This window comes from Lagopus muta, chromosome 7 (genome assembly GCF_023343835.1).
Source record: "Lagopus muta isolate bLagMut1 chromosome 7, bLagMut1 primary, whole genome shotgun sequence".
In the NCBI taxonomy this organism is placed as follows: domain Eukaryota; kingdom Metazoa; phylum Chordata; class Aves; order Galliformes; family Phasianidae; genus Lagopus; species Lagopus muta.
The window spans coordinates 895452-910744 of NC_064439.1; the positions used below are offsets into that span (position 1 = coordinate 895452).

Genomic DNA, 15293 nt, shown 5'->3' on the forward strand with positions numbered 1-15293 from the left:
TCTGGAAGGCATTACTTTGTCAGGGGGCTTACATAAATAACCATTTGCTAACCTGAATGCTTGCTAATAATAAACTAATGAGTATTTGCTAGTAAACCTGCCTCTTTTGGCTTTGTGATGTAGGATGTTTTTGATGATGGATGCCCCATCCCTGCAGGCATTCAAGGCCAGGCTGGATGTGGCTCTGGGCAGCCTGGGCTGCTGGTTGGTGACCTGCACACAGCAGGGTTGGAGCTGGATGAGCATCGTGCTCCTTTGCAACCCAGGCCGTTCTGTGATTTCCTTTTTTCCTGGTGTATTGGTCTGATGCTCTTTCATTTTCCTGACATCTGCTGAGTGGAGGAGTTGGACTTCACTGTCATATGCAGTACACATATGTGAAATAAATATTGTTTCTGCCCCAAAGAGCTCAGTGCATTAAGGCACAAATGAGAGCACAAGTGCCCTGAAGGGGAATTCTTATGGGAATTAAAAAGCATTCGGTGAGACTTGGCAGGAGAGGCAAACCTTGGTTCTGCATGAGGAGGGGGCACACAGCCTGTACAAATGTTAAAAGTAAATCCCAAATCCTCTGACTTTTCTTGCAATACAGTAACAGCATAAACTTGTGTGATGGTCTGTGCAGGGTGGCACTGAGATCCCAGTGAGATGAGCTCCCTGGAGCACCAAAATAACTTAAATAGTCATTGCATTCCATCTTCTGTTGCCTCACTGAAATAACCAGCGTTGCACAAGGTGGAGTGGTGGTGCTTTTCCCCAGATCAATGAATGTACATAAGGTACCTCCTTCTCTCACAGGCCCTGGAGATGTACAAGGACGACTGGAACAAGGTCTCGGAGCACGTTGGCAGCCGCACCCAGGATGAGTGCATCCTGCATTTCCTAAGGCTCCCCATTGAAGACCCCTACCTGGAGAACTCGGATGCGTCCCTCGGCCCCCTGGCCTACCAGCCTGTGCCCTTCAGCCAGTCTGGCAACCCCGTGATGAGCACTGTTGCTTTCCTGGCATCGGTGGTGGACCCTCGTGTGGCATCAGCAGCAGCAAAGGCTGCCTTAGGTACGAGTTCATCCCTGCAGTTATTTCCACTTCCTCTGTGCATCTCAGTTCCTACAGGTTCTTGGAGACGGTGAGATGTTCTCAGGTCTAACGGCCAGCAGTGTATTTTGGTGCACTGGAACTTGCTTTGTAGACAGGCTGGAATAACTCTTAGAAGCCATTGAGTTCCCTTTCTGTGCTCACTGCCCTGTGGTGCTTTGCAGGCGCTGCCCTGGAGTTGCAGTGGCTGATTGCAGTTGGCTGGCTGTGTGTAAATGCACAATGCTAAACTTCCATTTTCCCATTTCCTACTGTTGAAACTCTCAACCACAGCTGTACCCCCTGGGAAACTCAATGAAATAGGATTTGGGAGTTTTTTTCCCTTATTTTCACATGTAAAACCAAATGTATGTGATTGGAAAGAGTCTCTCGTACCGCATTGGAGAGAGAAAATCAGGCACTGAATGCAGAAAGAAGGAACATGCTCTCTCAGATACATCTTTGAGAACTCATTTTGACACCAGGCTCACCTGCGTGCTGATTTGAGATCGTAACCATTAATTTTCCTTTAATAACCCCCCAAGTAACATCATGGCTAATTGTTCACAGAGGAGTTCTCTCGCGTCAGAGAGGAGGTGCCCCTGGAGCTGGTGGAAGCCCACGTGAAGAAAGTGCAGGAAGCAGCACGTGCCTCAGGGAAGGTGGATCCCACCTATGGGCTGGAGAGCAGCTGCATTGCTGGGACGGGGCCGGACGAGCCAGAAAAGATGGGTGAGCATCTGAATGCAGAGAGCTGCACACAGCTGTGCTGGGCCCTTCTTGTGCCTCTGGATTGACTGAGCCCACCTGCAGCAGGAGATGCTGTTGGTAAGGGGCAGCACCAGGGATGGTCATTCCTCTTGTGCTTGCTGCAGCATTACAGCAGGCGGGCTGTAGGATTTGTAACTGAGAGGGTGGATGGTGACAGGACAAGGGGAATGGTCTTAAACTGAGACAGGGGAGGTTTGGGTTGGATATGAGGAGGAAGTTTTTCCCCCAGAAGGTGGTGAGGCACTGGCACAGGTTGCCCAAGGAGGCTGTGGATGCCCCATCCCTGCAGGCATTCAAGGCCAGGCTGGATGTGGCTCTGGGCAGCCTGGGCTGCTGGTTGGTGACCTGCACACAGCAGGGGGTTGCAATGAGATGAGCACTGTGCTCCTTTGCAGCCCAGGCCATTGTGGGATTCTATGGTTATTGGCTCCTGACAACAAGTTAATAACTCAGCACCGCCTTTAGTTCTAGCAGTTTGTTTTCCTGCTGTGGATTAATGGAAGTTTTCTTGCTTGGCATATGCATGAGTTGAATGGGCAGAAATAGCAGAGCAGATTTCATGCCAGTCCTGTGGATTGGAGCAGTTGGACAGTGCTGCCTTTCCAGTGTTGTGGTTATGACACAGCAAGCTGAGTTCTGTTGGCTCTTTGTGGTCCAGTTGAACGTGTTGTTTCTCAGACACCTTAGCTCTACATTGGCTCTCCTTATGGCTGTAAAGTGGAAGAGGGCAGATACAGACCAGATATGAGGAAGAAATGAGGAGTAAAGAACTGTGAGCATGGCAAGACACTGGCACAGGTTGTGCAGTGAGGCTGTGGATGCCCCCTGCCTGGAAGCACTGCAGGCCAGGCTGGATGGGGCTGTGAGCAGCTGCTGTGCTGGGAGGTGTCCCTGCCTACAGCAGGGGTTGGAACTACGTGATCCTTAAGGTCCCTTCCAACCCCAACCATTCTATGATTGCACAGCAGTAAGGTGAGCACAGAGGGATATTTAGCTGCATACCTGCTAGTTTCTCAGATCCCTTCATCTCCTGAGCTTTGCACAGATCTGCCAGCTCCTCAGTGTAGCATTATTGTTCACTCCAGCACTGCTGGCTGCTGCTTCGTTCAGCTCGCTGCAGATGACAGTGGTGAGTTCAGCAAGTAGCTTTGGTCAGAACAGTGCTGGCTGTGCTCTGGGCTGACGGGGGGTTGGTTGGACCTGGCTTTGTGCATCTCATCCTTGTGTTGCTGTCAGCCTGTCCAGAGACATGAGCACAGTGCACACTGCGTGATGGGATGGTGAGGGACGGTGCTCCAGTCCATACAACTGAAGGTGAAGAGTTACTTAATGTCCAGCGTGATTTTGTGCCCCTTTTCTGTGTTCCTGTTGATAGAATGAGAGGTGGTGGCCTCAGCTTGAGCTGGAAGAAGGTGGGGTTGGATACTGGGAACAATTTCTTCTCCAAAGAGCAGTTGAGCAGTGGCACAGCTGCCCAGGGGATGGGGGTAACCATCCCAGGGGTGTTCCAGGACCATAGAGACGCGACACTGTGGGCATGGTGGAATGGCTGGCAGTTGGACTTGCTGGTCTTGGTGGCCTCTTCCAACCTGAATGATTCTCTGATGCTCTGAGAACAACTTTTGCTGTAGTATTCACCCCAAGGACCTCTATCATGAGTTCTTTGAGCCTTCCTTCTCCATCCTGCAGCACAGTTGTGGCAGTTCACCATATCCACGTCACTGGCAGAGTTGCTGGTCTGGCAGCCCTTCCTTTAGGAGAACCTTGCCCACAACTTGCAGGCAGGACCGTTGAGATGCTTGTCATGTAATGTGTGGAGCTGGAGAGCAGCTGCCCATAACACGATTACTTCTGAATGAGCTGCACTGAGTTGTATAAGTAATACTGCCCTGTTATGGCTAATGCGATTTGTGTTGGGCTGTGACTAATGGCATAAATTAGGACAACAGCAGATGGCTCTCCCTGGGGAGCTGCTGAGCAGCAGTGAAGTGGGTCACTGTGATCAGCACCTCCAGCTCAGCTGTGGGTCGTGCTTTAGGGCCCAGTTGGGTTTGCTGGGCTGAGCTGCAGCTGTGCTTTGGTGGCTGGACCCAAAGAGGTGCATCTCACCACAGAGAGCTGAAAATGCCCATTGTGGCTTCTGTACTGTAATTAGAGCTCGTCAGCTGGTGTATTTTAGAAGTAAAGCTCTTAGTGTTGGTGAGTTATAGGCATTGCAGAGAGCAAAAGGGGAAAGCAGAGCTGGAGCGCTTCCTGGAGGCACCGCTGATATCCAGGAACACGGGCTGTCCAGTCCTTGTTGGAATCTCCAAGCCGTGGCTCCTTTCAGATTGAAACTGTAAAGCCCAGCAGAGTCAAGAGAGGCTTCCCAGGGCTGTGTGTTATCAGTGTGATGGGAGATGCTTCTGTTGTAATGAAAATGAGCCACCAAAGGAGCCCGGCTCTGCGGGTGGGGACAGAGCTGCAGAGCAGTGTGCAGCACACCCGTGTGCTCAGCGTTCCTCCCACATCTCCTCTGAGCATGTGTGCTTTCCTAATAACTTTCCAGAGGTGATTAACTGCACTGCCTGCATATATGTGTGCCAAATGGGGCACTGGGGAGTCTCTGAAATGCCCGTGGTGGAGGCAGCTATGTGTGGATTCAGGCCTTAGCTACCAAGTATTTCCCTGGCACTGTTTCCCTGGTGGGGTATGGATGCTTTGCACTGTAGCTCATCTGTGACAGCAAACAGTGGGGGAATGGTGCTCTGATTTACTACTCCACTGCAACTGTAAGCAACGTAAGTGATGATTAAATTTAACACTTTACAGCCAGTCTTGTGACGTACAGTAGAGAAGCCAAACATGGGTATGGAGGAGAAGCTTTTTTACCTCATTTGTGGCAGGATGATTTCTTGTGGGTTCCCCAGGCTGTGCTTTAACTCGGAAGTATTCCAAGCCCTGCTGAAATGGGCAGCTTCCCTCCCCACAGCTGGAGCCCCAGGGCTCAGCACAGCTCCTGCCATGGGGGTGAGGAGCAGCTCTCCTTTCTTCTCTCCCATCCTGCGGGTTTCACATTCCAAAACCTCTGAGTGGTGTCAGAGCATCGTGGCTGTCCTGTAAAAAGGATTGCAGGGTCTTTCTTATTACAGTCAAGTCTCCCCCTTTGGTGTTAGAAACGTGCATCTCCAGCAATCAGCGCTCATTTGCATCACCAGTTTTATTCTCTGTGACCTGATGCCATCACGTCACAAAGTCAGGAAGGCTGTGTTTGTGTCTTGCAGAAATGCAGGAGTGGTTTCTCCTACCTCTCACGTGGGGGCTCAGAAATACATCTATTTTTCCTTTGCAGATCTTTTCGTACTTGAGTTTGTGATTCATTTTCATTGGATGTTAATTGCTTACAAGGTACTGGAATTACCTTTCATCCAGAAGCAAAAACCTGCTTGAGCCCAGCTAAACCGATTTGTAACTCCCAAACTAACAAGCAGCAGCTCCCTTCTTACTGCATGTAGGACTTCCACGTGGGCTCCTTGGTGTGCACAAGTATGGAATGAATGGCACAGCCAGCAGGAGCTGTCAGTGCAGATGGTGGCCTGGGAGCTGACACAGGGCAGCACTTCTCAAAATCCATTGACTCCAACCTGCCTTGAGTTGTCATCCTCAGTTCAGAACAACATGTTTTCTTACAGCCAGGACTTGCAGACCTAAGTTAAGTCAGGATGTTCACAGTAATCTTGCTGTCACACATAACATACCTCCTAATTCTTTCTGTAGCTGAATGTGACCCTCTGATACGGGAGAATTTCTGAAAGAGTCACTCAAGTGTGCTCAGAGAGTCCAGGAGTACTTGCTGTTCCCTGCTGAGAATGCTGTGATGGTTTTAGTTGAGAACTTTCCATGTGAAGGCTCAGAGGAAGGAGCATGCTGGGCTGGATGGGGCCCTGAGCAGCCAGAACTGGTGGGTAGCAGCCCTGAGATGGCAGAGGGCTGGGCTGGAATGTCCCTTCCAGCCTAACCATTCTGTGGCCAGCTCTGTGACCCTTGCAGTGTGTTTGCCTTGGCACATCTTCTGTGGCAGCATCACTAGCGATAGCCACCAGGATCTGCAAGTGAAAAAGGAATACTTGATGGAGCTCATCTCGGCTGCTGTGGAGTTTAGCAGTGAATGCCTGAGGAGCAGCAGCAGTGGTTGGCCGTGCAGCTGCACAGCACGACCCACATGAAGATCTCTGGGTGCAGCAGGGCACCACGCTGCACCATCCACTGCTTTTCTTTACCCTGAGACTGGCAGCTTTGCTGTGTGTTGTACTCAGAACACAGAAACCCCCACCTCCAGGACTGAGGTTAGAACAGAAGGGGGAATTCAGTCCTATCTGAAAGACCTGAGTTTGGCTTTTGGGTAGAGCAAGAAAGCCCGTGTCCTATGGGATTTGTTCTGAGCTGTAACTTCTGAGGTGCTTCCCTTTCCACCACGAATTGAATCATGGTGGCAGATGGGTTGGATAAGTAGATTTATCTTCTTCAAGTCAGGAAACCATCATCTTGGTCAGAGATTTCAATGTATTTTTCTTCTACACTGTTTAATGATTTTCTTATATACATGGCAGGGGCTTCTGTAAAAACTTTTCTACAGAGCTATTGCTGTTGAAGGGATGCATTCTGTGCCTCTGTTTTGCTTCAGCGCAGCAGGGGGGAATTAGCAGTTGTATAGCCAAGATGTTGTAATTGCAATATACTCAAAAGAGTAAGGCAAAGCTGTATAACCAAGATATTATAATTGCAATATAATCAAAAGAGTGAGGCAAAGCAAACAAGGATCACAAAAGAGAATAAGTAGAAGAGCTTACCCTTGGGTTGAGCTCACTAGAAGATATCAAAGAGGAGGATCTCCAGAAGAGATCCTTCCCCTCTGGTAGCCAGCTCTTAAATAGGTCCAGGAGGGGTGGAGCCTGGCTCCACCCCTTCCGGCAGCACAGGTGAATTGCCTTCACCTGTGCTCCTCTGGCTGACTCATGGCTCACCTCAGGTGATCAATCAGAGGTTCAGGCCGTGACTCAGCAGTTCCCATACAGCAGTAAAAGGAGGATTACAGAGAACAGCCCCCCTCCACCAGCTGGTGTCTTCAGATGGGTGAGGGCTTTCCAGCAGCACTGCTGTGTTGGTACAGCAGTGTGTGCTGGAGCCCTGGGCTAAGCAAGCTCCTTTCTTAATGCCTGTGTATGTGAAATTGCACTGGGGTGTCTGTTCTGGCAGCTGTGGGATCCTGGGCAAGGAGCACAAGGCTGTGCTGAAGCTTCCTTCTTGTCTTGTTATGGAACAGTTGGGGTTGTTTGGCCTTTAGAACAATTTTTGGGCAAAGTATTGGGAAGTGGTGCAATGCTCGGTCACCTTCCTGGTGTTCTGCATCGAAACACTTGTTATCTCATGTCCTTCTCCATCAGCACATTTGGTATCTCTTATCCTGAAAGGCCTCAGGATCAGCAGGAGTGAATGAGCCAAGGGTTGGCACCAGGAGGTCGGCGCCAAGGACAGCATCCCCACTGCTGCTAAAGCCCTTCTCTCAGTGCATACACACAGCCATGGTGCTGGTAGTGCTGCTGGAGCACTGCCAGAGGTTGCATCTCTGTTTTCCCTTTTGCCCCTTTAGCTCGCTTACAGTCCAGCCATTCCTGCCTTGGTAGGTGCCAGAGGTGAATGGGCTGCGAGCTGGGCAGAAAGCACTGTGCAGCTCCCAGGTCTGGCAGTGCTGGCAGAGCTCCTCACATGTCTGTGTCACAGCTATTTGGATGCCATGCAGACAGTAAATAAGAGGCTATTAGCTTGAAGAGCTCGATCTCACCAGCCAGAACCCAGATGGGCAGCAGCAGGAAGCACGTTGTCATAGGCTGGATGTCCATCCTGATGGCTGCTGCTGCGATGGCACTGCGGCCAGGGTTGGGTATTTCTGGGGGTCTGGTAAAGTTGCTGCAGGTTCCCAATGGAAAGAAGGCAGAGAAAGTCCTGGGAGTCCTGGTGGGTGAAGAACTGACCATGAGCCAGCAGTGTGCTCTTGTAGCTTGGAAAGCCAATGGTATCCTGGGCTCCATCAGCAGAGGGGTGGCAGCAGGGACAGGAGGTGATTGTCCCTCTCTGCTCTGCCCTTGTGAGGCCCCATCTGCAGTGCTGTGTCCAGGTCTGGAGCCTCCAGTACAAGAAAGACAGGGAGCTGTTGGAGAGGGTGCAGAGGAGCCACAGAGATGCTCAGAGGGCTGCAGCACCTCCCTACAAAGACAGGCTGAGGGAGCTGGGCTTGTTCACCATGGAGGAGAGAGGCTGCAGGGTGACCTGAGTGCAGCCTGCAGTGCCTGAAGGGAGCCTGCAGCCAGGAGGGGAGTCAGCTCTTGGCAAGGGGAGATGGCAGCAGGACGAGGGAAATGGTTTGGAGCTGAGGGAGGGCAGCTGGAGGTTGGATGTGAGGGGAAGTTGTGTGCTGTGAGAGCGGTGAGGGGCTGGAACAGCTGCCCAGAGAGGCTGTGATGCCCCGTCCATCCGTGGAGGTGTTGGAGGCCAGGTTGGATGGGGCCCTGGGCAGCCTGGGCTGCTGTGAAATGGGGAGGTTGGTGGCCCTGCATTGGTGGGGGGTTGGAGCTTTGTGATCCTTGGGGTCCCTTCCACCCCAACCATGCTGTGATGCTGTGAATGCACAGGAGGCAGTGGGTGCTGTCTGGACCCACACATCCACAGCAGTTGTAATATTAAATGTTTTTTTTCTAGTGAGAAAGCAAAAAAAAAACAACAAACTGTTTGGGCCCAGTGAGGCTGTGGATGCTCCCTTCCTGCAAGCACTGCAGGCCAGGCTGGATGGGGCTGTGAGCAGCTGTTGTGCTGGGAGGTGTCCCTGCCTACAGCAGGGGTTGGAACTACATGATCTTTAGGGTCCCTTCCAACCCCAACCATTCTGTGGCTCTAACTTGGGTCACTTCATTGATCCAGCCTCCAGGACAAAGCCACAGGTACTGCTGTCAGTACAGCCAGGGAGGAAGTGGGAGAATGAAGGAGCATGGTGAGGGTGGGAGAGTTGTCCAGGACCATCCATCACAGGACACCTTTTGAACTGTCTTCTCTGACTTGAGCATTGTTATTATTCAATTCCCATTCATTGGGCTCCATATGTTGATGCAGTGAGATGGAGGTCGACCTCTTCCCTGCTAACAGCAATAGAACAAGGGTCATGGCTTCAGGATCACCAGGGGAGGGACAGGTTGGATATGGGGAACAGTTCTTTCCCCTGAGAGTGGTCAGTGCTGGCACAGCTGCCCAGGGAAGGGGGGGTCACCATCGCAGGGGTGTTCAGAGCTGTGGGGACGTGGCACTGAGGGATGTGGGCAGTGGGCATGGGGGGGTGGATGGGGATCTCAGGGGTCTCCTCCAACCTGAATGCTTCTCTAATTCTGTCTGTAAGGCGTGTGAAATGCCAGCAAACTCCACTGCATTGTCTGCAAGGCATCAAGTGCTGGCGTAGGCAGTAATGAGGTATTGCTTTGGGAACCTCAGCACAGAATTGTGGCATCTGCAGGATGGAATTTAAATCTTCAGCTGACCTGCAGCCCTGGAGAGTGCTGCTGGATGGGCCGTGCATCAAAAGCAGCTCAGGGGATCCGGTGCTGAGGAGGAATTACAAGTCTGGCAGCTCCGTAATTGAGGTTAATCATGTAACTGACAACCATCTACAGAACCAAATTGGCTGTACTGGGGAAAATATTGTATAATGCTGTGACTTAGCAGTGGGAATTACTGTGTGACTCCAGCACTGCGGAGCTGTGTGTTAAACTCTTCTTTATGTGGCTAAAATTGATAGAGCTGAGTGTTTCCCCCTCTGTGGGTGAGCTGGGTGTATCAGCAGAGCACAGATAATGCCACGTTTTGTCCTGCTCGGTGGGCTGAAAAGAAAACCTCTTACATTCACATTTGCAAGTAAACTTGGTTTTTAAACCAAGATTAATGTAAGAGGCTTTGTGTCCTCCAGGATTTCAGTGCTGTGTGGCTTTCCTTATAAACCATCATCAGCACGGAACAGAAAATTGAGTTAATTCTGAAATGAGCGTAATGAATGAATGTTATGACAATTCTGAATACTTTATTTGTGTTCTCAGATGGAGCCGAAGAAGAAAAAATGGAAACAGAGACAGATGGGCAGCAGCCTGAGAAGGTAAACTCAGCTCAGCATATGGCTCTGATGAGGCACTTCTGACACTCACAAACCCAAATCACTGCGTTCTGAAATGCCTGATAAGCAGGGGGAAGGAGTGTGCTGGTCAGTCCTGTGAGAGCAGTGCTCCCCAGCACTTTGCAGTCCCCACTCCACTTGCAGTGAGTCTGGTCTTCAGTCATTGCCACGTTTCTTTTGCCAGCATCTTGTTTCCTAGTCCTGAGAAAAGGAGCTTGGGGCTGGGAGGAAATGTAAAGCAGTCAGCATCAAATGAATCATGGGGACTTCAGCTGCAGAAGGACATTGGTTTGCTGTTGTTCAGGACTTGTAGTGGTCTAAGGCAGGAGTTGCTTTGAAGTCTTGCCCTGGAAAAGTCTGTCTCGTGGCAAATTGCCTTTCCCAGAGTTGAAAGCAGCTTTTGGCTCTGTCAGGATCAGAGGGGTGAGGGCCTTCCTGGGAAACGGTGAGTTGTTTGGGTTCCTTGCAGTGCTTGGCAACCATGATCGAGTGGAGCTGGGCAGACAACCTGAATAATGATTAACTGCTGTTGGAACTCTGCAGTGACAATGGGAGCAATGCTTGTTCAACGTGTGCAGCTCTGGGTGCTGCTTTGGGAGCTGTTCCATCCCCTGGGTGTGGGAGATGAGGTTGGTGGACCTCAGTGGAGGTCTCTATAGCTGGTCAGTGTAACTCCTTTCTGCAGGAAATCTCCAAGGGGAAAATGATGCTTGCAGTCTTAAGCATGAAGCTGCTGCTGATTCCATTGATGATAGCTTAAGGCACCCAGATTTAAATTGTTTCCCTTCCTTTTTGCAAACATTGCTCTCCCACCAATTCCTGGGCAGAAACACGTAGTTCAGCTGTGGCATTTGGGCCCACAGGTCACTGCTGTGGTTACAGTTCCTCACAATTTGAAGATAACACGTGGGCAGATGAATGCATTCAGGGCCAGGCTGGATGTGGCTCTGGGCAGCCTGGGCTGCTGGTTGGCGACCTGCACACAGCAGGGGGTTGGAACAGGATGAGTTTTGTGGTCCTTTGCAACCCAGGCCATTGTGTGGTTCTGTGATTGATCCTATGGTTCTATGAATGCTGTTAACATAACAAACACGGGACAGGGTGTGAGGTGTGCCCACATCCACGTGGGGACAGCAGGGAGCAGAACATGTGCCAGCAGGTTCTGTAGGGTGTCACATCCCACCAGGTGGAGAGCTCAGCCTGGGCCGCTGGAGCTGATGCAGTTACTGGCTTTATTCAGGTTGTTGGTAGGAGTGTCAAAATGGGCTTAAGCAGAAGTCAGCCTTTAAAGTTTAATCCTCCTTCATGATTGCAAATCAATTTGAAAGCTGTCAACCAAGTCAACAGTGGGTGCCTCGTATAGCTCTCATTCTCCAATCCTTCATCCTGTTTAGGTTGAAAGCAAAGCAGAGAGTGAAATTGAGGAAGGTGATAAAGTACAAGAAGGAGAAAATGAGAGGAATCCAGAAAAGGAGCAAGAAAGTGAAGCGACTGCAGACACCAAACCAGGTAATGGCCCCCAGCTGTTCCTCAGGCTGTGCTAGCTTTAATAGCCTTCCTCTGAAGTGTTTGGAAGGGACCATAAACTCAACTGTGGCAGAAGTATTTCCTCCTGCACATCAGGCTGCTTCGTGCTTCAGTAGTAAACGTTCTGGTTTAATTTTGCTGCAAAGCTCAGGCACTGAATTCTTCCTTGAACTCCTTTTGGAGCTCAGCTGAGCTTTCTTTCACAGCATGTTGTGACTGGGTGGAGAAATTACAGTTGGAGAGCAAGTGTAGGTCAAAATTCTTCTGCCTCTATTGCACTCCATCACAAAGAACTCACACAACTCCACTCACACACAAAGAAATGGGGCTGCCCACTTCTGCACTTAGAAAGTAACTCGGTGGGGTGATTTCCCTGTGAGGTGCTGCAGTCTTTGTTTTGATGGGCTGTTCCTCCATGGGATGTTCCTCTTGTTATTTGACACGTTCTCTTTACCTGGTGGATGTATTGCTCTTACCTGGGGCTTACAGCCAGCATGTTGGCACCGGGAAGAATGAGATGTGTTGGAATTCATACAGAAAGGAGAGGTGGTAATGGAGTTGGTCTGGAAATAGAGCTAGAAAAGGTCTGGTGGAAGCACACTGATGGCAGAAAAGGGATAAACAGGATGGAAACTGAAAGCGTGTGTTGGATCAGATCCTTTTAAACTAATGCTGTCCCCTCTGCAGCACTCAGATGGGCAGCAGCAGCAGCAACGTAGGACTGGTGGGGTGTGGATGAATGGGTTGGTTTGACTCAGAGCAGTGCAGTTCCTGTCCTGGCACCGTGCTGCTAACAAAGGGGGAATGCACGTAACGAACTTGGCCACAAATCTCTTGCAGAAGAAAAGGAGGCAGAAGAGAACAAGGAGAACGTTGATGCAAGCAAAGACAAAGAAATGGAGGCTGGGAAGAAGAAAGTGGAACACGAGATCTCGGAAGGAAATGTGGCTACAGCTGCAGCTGCTGCTCTTGCCTCAGCTGCCACCAAAGCAAAGGTTTGTTCTGCACACAGATCCACTGCTTGGTTTGCAGTTCACATTAGATCTCTTTTTAAAATGGTCTTTTGTTCCAGAGCTGTAGAATTGCATGTTGTGATCTCTAATACCTTGAAAGGCCACAGATGCCATCTTTGATTTCTTCTGCTTGGCCTCATCAGTGAAGCTGTGTAACGTAATTCAGGCGCTGCTCGTGCCTCTATGAAGCCAGTGAGCAGCCCTGAGAAAGAGCTGTAACTCTTGGCATCCCTTGTAAGGGCTTCCCTCTGCTCTCAGCTTGTGGTGCTGAAGGAAGCAGCACCCTCGAGTTGCCTTTGTGCTGTGCCATTGTGACCCCTCATTGGGAGCAAGGAGGCGATGTGCTCAGATGCAGTGGTGCAGTGGTTTTTATGGGCAGCTGGATGAAACCTGAGCACAGAGGTGCTGCTTTCAGCTCACAGCGTGCTTTTGGCCATCGTTCGTCTCCTGTTTGTTTGTCTGCAGTCCCTTAATGAGCTGTGCTTTGCATCGCTGTCCTGGTAGCTCTTACACCCCATCATGACCAATTGATGGTCAAAATCTCCTTTGTTCGTTCTCTTTTTGCAGGAACAAGAACACCTTTGCTTCTTTCACAGTATCATTTTCAGTCTCTGTTTTCATGTCACGTGGTTTCTGCCCGCCTTCCTTGTGCATCACATCTGCATCCACACTGCTTCCAGTCCCAGGCCCTTCCACCTGCATAACCCACAGGATAACCCACTGCTGCTCAGCAGCCTTGCAAGTGTTTCCAGCCGTGCTTTGCTTTAAAGCATGGAGTTTAATCTCTGCTTAATGGAAATCTTTGTTCTCCAAATCAAACCGATATCCCACTTGCCTCCATTAGGTGCTAACGAGTGCTGGAGGGAGGAGGGACTCAGCTAATGGTGGTTTTCATTGTGATCACACTGATATTCCCAAAGAATTCTAGCTTTACATTACAGGAAATAATATGTTTTAATTAGAGTGCTCGTGCTTCTGAGTAGAATTCAGATGCAGCAGGGATTTCTCCTTCCAGCTGCATTTAAAAACCCAGACAGTGTTAAGGCTCTTGCTGAGCTGTGTCTTGTCTGAGCCTAATTCAGTTCTTCACGTTAAGCTCCAGACCTGGCCATGTGAAGAGCTGTTACAAAGTTCTTGATTTGATATCAGAGGAATTATTGCAGTTATAAGGAGAACCAAGGATTGGAGGAAAGTTGTCCTATCTGGGGAGTGCATGTGAGCATTTAGGGGAGGATTGTTTGAGTGGATGGGGATGGGCTGCCCTGCTGCAGACAGAGACACCTGCAGCTCCATTGGGTGCTCAGAGCCCCTCACAGCCTCCCTTAGGGGGACCAGGGGAGGGAATATGATGAGAAAACACCCCTGGGTTGGGATGAGGCAGAGGAATCATCACCACTTACTGTCAGGCAAAACAGACCAGCCATAGGTGGTGAATCACAGAGGATCAGACACACAGGATCATAGAATGGTTGGGGTTGAAGGGACCTTAAGGATCACATAGTTCCAACCCCCTGCTACAGGCAGGGACACCTCCAGCACAGCAGCTCACAGCCCCATCCAGCCTGGCCTGCAGTGCTTCCAGGGAGGGGGAAGATTCTCTTTGCTTTACACTTACAGAGGTCTCCCAACTTTCTAGCTTGTGACTGTAGACATCTTTTACCTGACTTCTTGCTAACAGTGTAATAATTAAAATTACCTCAAGCCAGGCAAAATGTCCATCAGAGGCTTTGTGTCCCAACCATGGGAGTTTTGTCACCGACTTTTATTGCAGATCTTTTAGTTTCACTGAAGCCCACTCACTGACACTGCCCTGGTGCCACGCAGAAATGCTGTGGTGGCAGTGCACTGTTCTGAGCATGGCTTCATTTGGAGCTGTAAGCTGTCAATGAGAGCTGGTGGGCTCTTGTGAGTTCATGTGCCTCTCCCACCTGAGATGTGCAGCATTCCATGGGCTGTCTCATGCCATGTATGAAGCTCTGTGTCTCCCATGCCAGGTGCCTGTCTGTGTGTCTGTCACAGCCTTTCAAGGAGTCTGCATTTTCCTGTTCTGTTTGGCACTGTGTACACACAGCCTTGCAGCCTGGTTATCAAAAGAAGCTGGATGGGACTGTTTCGAGTTCCTTTTCATAGTCAGGCTCTGCCCCATCCTGGGGCTGAACTGCTGCAACAAGAGGTTGTATGGCTTTATAGTGAGGTGCTCCCCTGTTTGCATCTCCCCTGGGCATGCTGTGTCCAGAATGTTGGATGGCTAGTGAGAAATGAGCAGCCACAGTGCTGCCTGTGTTACAGCCAGACCCCTATTTAAAAGCTTAGTAGTATCCTGAGGGCTTCTGATTCTGAGCATAAAGTTGATAATCTGGAGTCCTGATTTCTGTCCAGACACAGAACAGAATGGCTACAGCTAGGTGCAGGTGGGGCTGGTAACCATGAAATGCATTTAAAGCTGAGCTCTGTTTTGTTCTCAGCACCTAGCAGCAGTGGAAGAAAGAAAAATCAAGTCCCTGGTTGCTCTCCTGGTGGAAACACAGATGAAAAAGCTGGAGATAAAGCTTCGCCATTTCGAGGAGCTGGAAACCATTATGGACCGAGAGAAAGAGGCAGTAAGTAGTGGGATGCTGATCTGAAATGGGGCTCAGTACTGGCGAGACTTCATGTGTGCTAACAGCAGCTGCAGCTTTGCTCCCTGTTGTGCAGCAATTTCTACCCCAGCTGGAATTTG

At 50.2% G+C, this 15293-nt stretch overlaps 1 protein-coding gene across 1 annotated transcript in view; it reads left to right on the forward strand.

The window, feature by feature from the left end:
• The window catches only part of SMARCC1 (SWI/SNF related, matrix associated, actin dependent regulator of chromatin subfamily c member 1), a 68770-nt gene that overhangs the window by 40147 nt on the left and 13330 nt on the right, over positions 1–15293 (forward strand). Inside the window, exons 20-25 of the mRNA XM_048951912.1 lie at positions 799–1057; positions 1646–1807; positions 9961–10016; positions 11429–11543; positions 12402–12556; positions 15040–15174. Of these exons, the coding sequence (XP_048807869.1) occupies positions 799–1057; positions 1646–1807; positions 9961–10016; positions 11429–11543; positions 12402–12556; positions 15040–15174 (882 nt within the window). The remainder of the gene's footprint in view (positions 1–798; positions 1058–1645; positions 1808–9960; positions 10017–11428; positions 11544–12401; positions 12557–15039; positions 15175–15293) is intronic.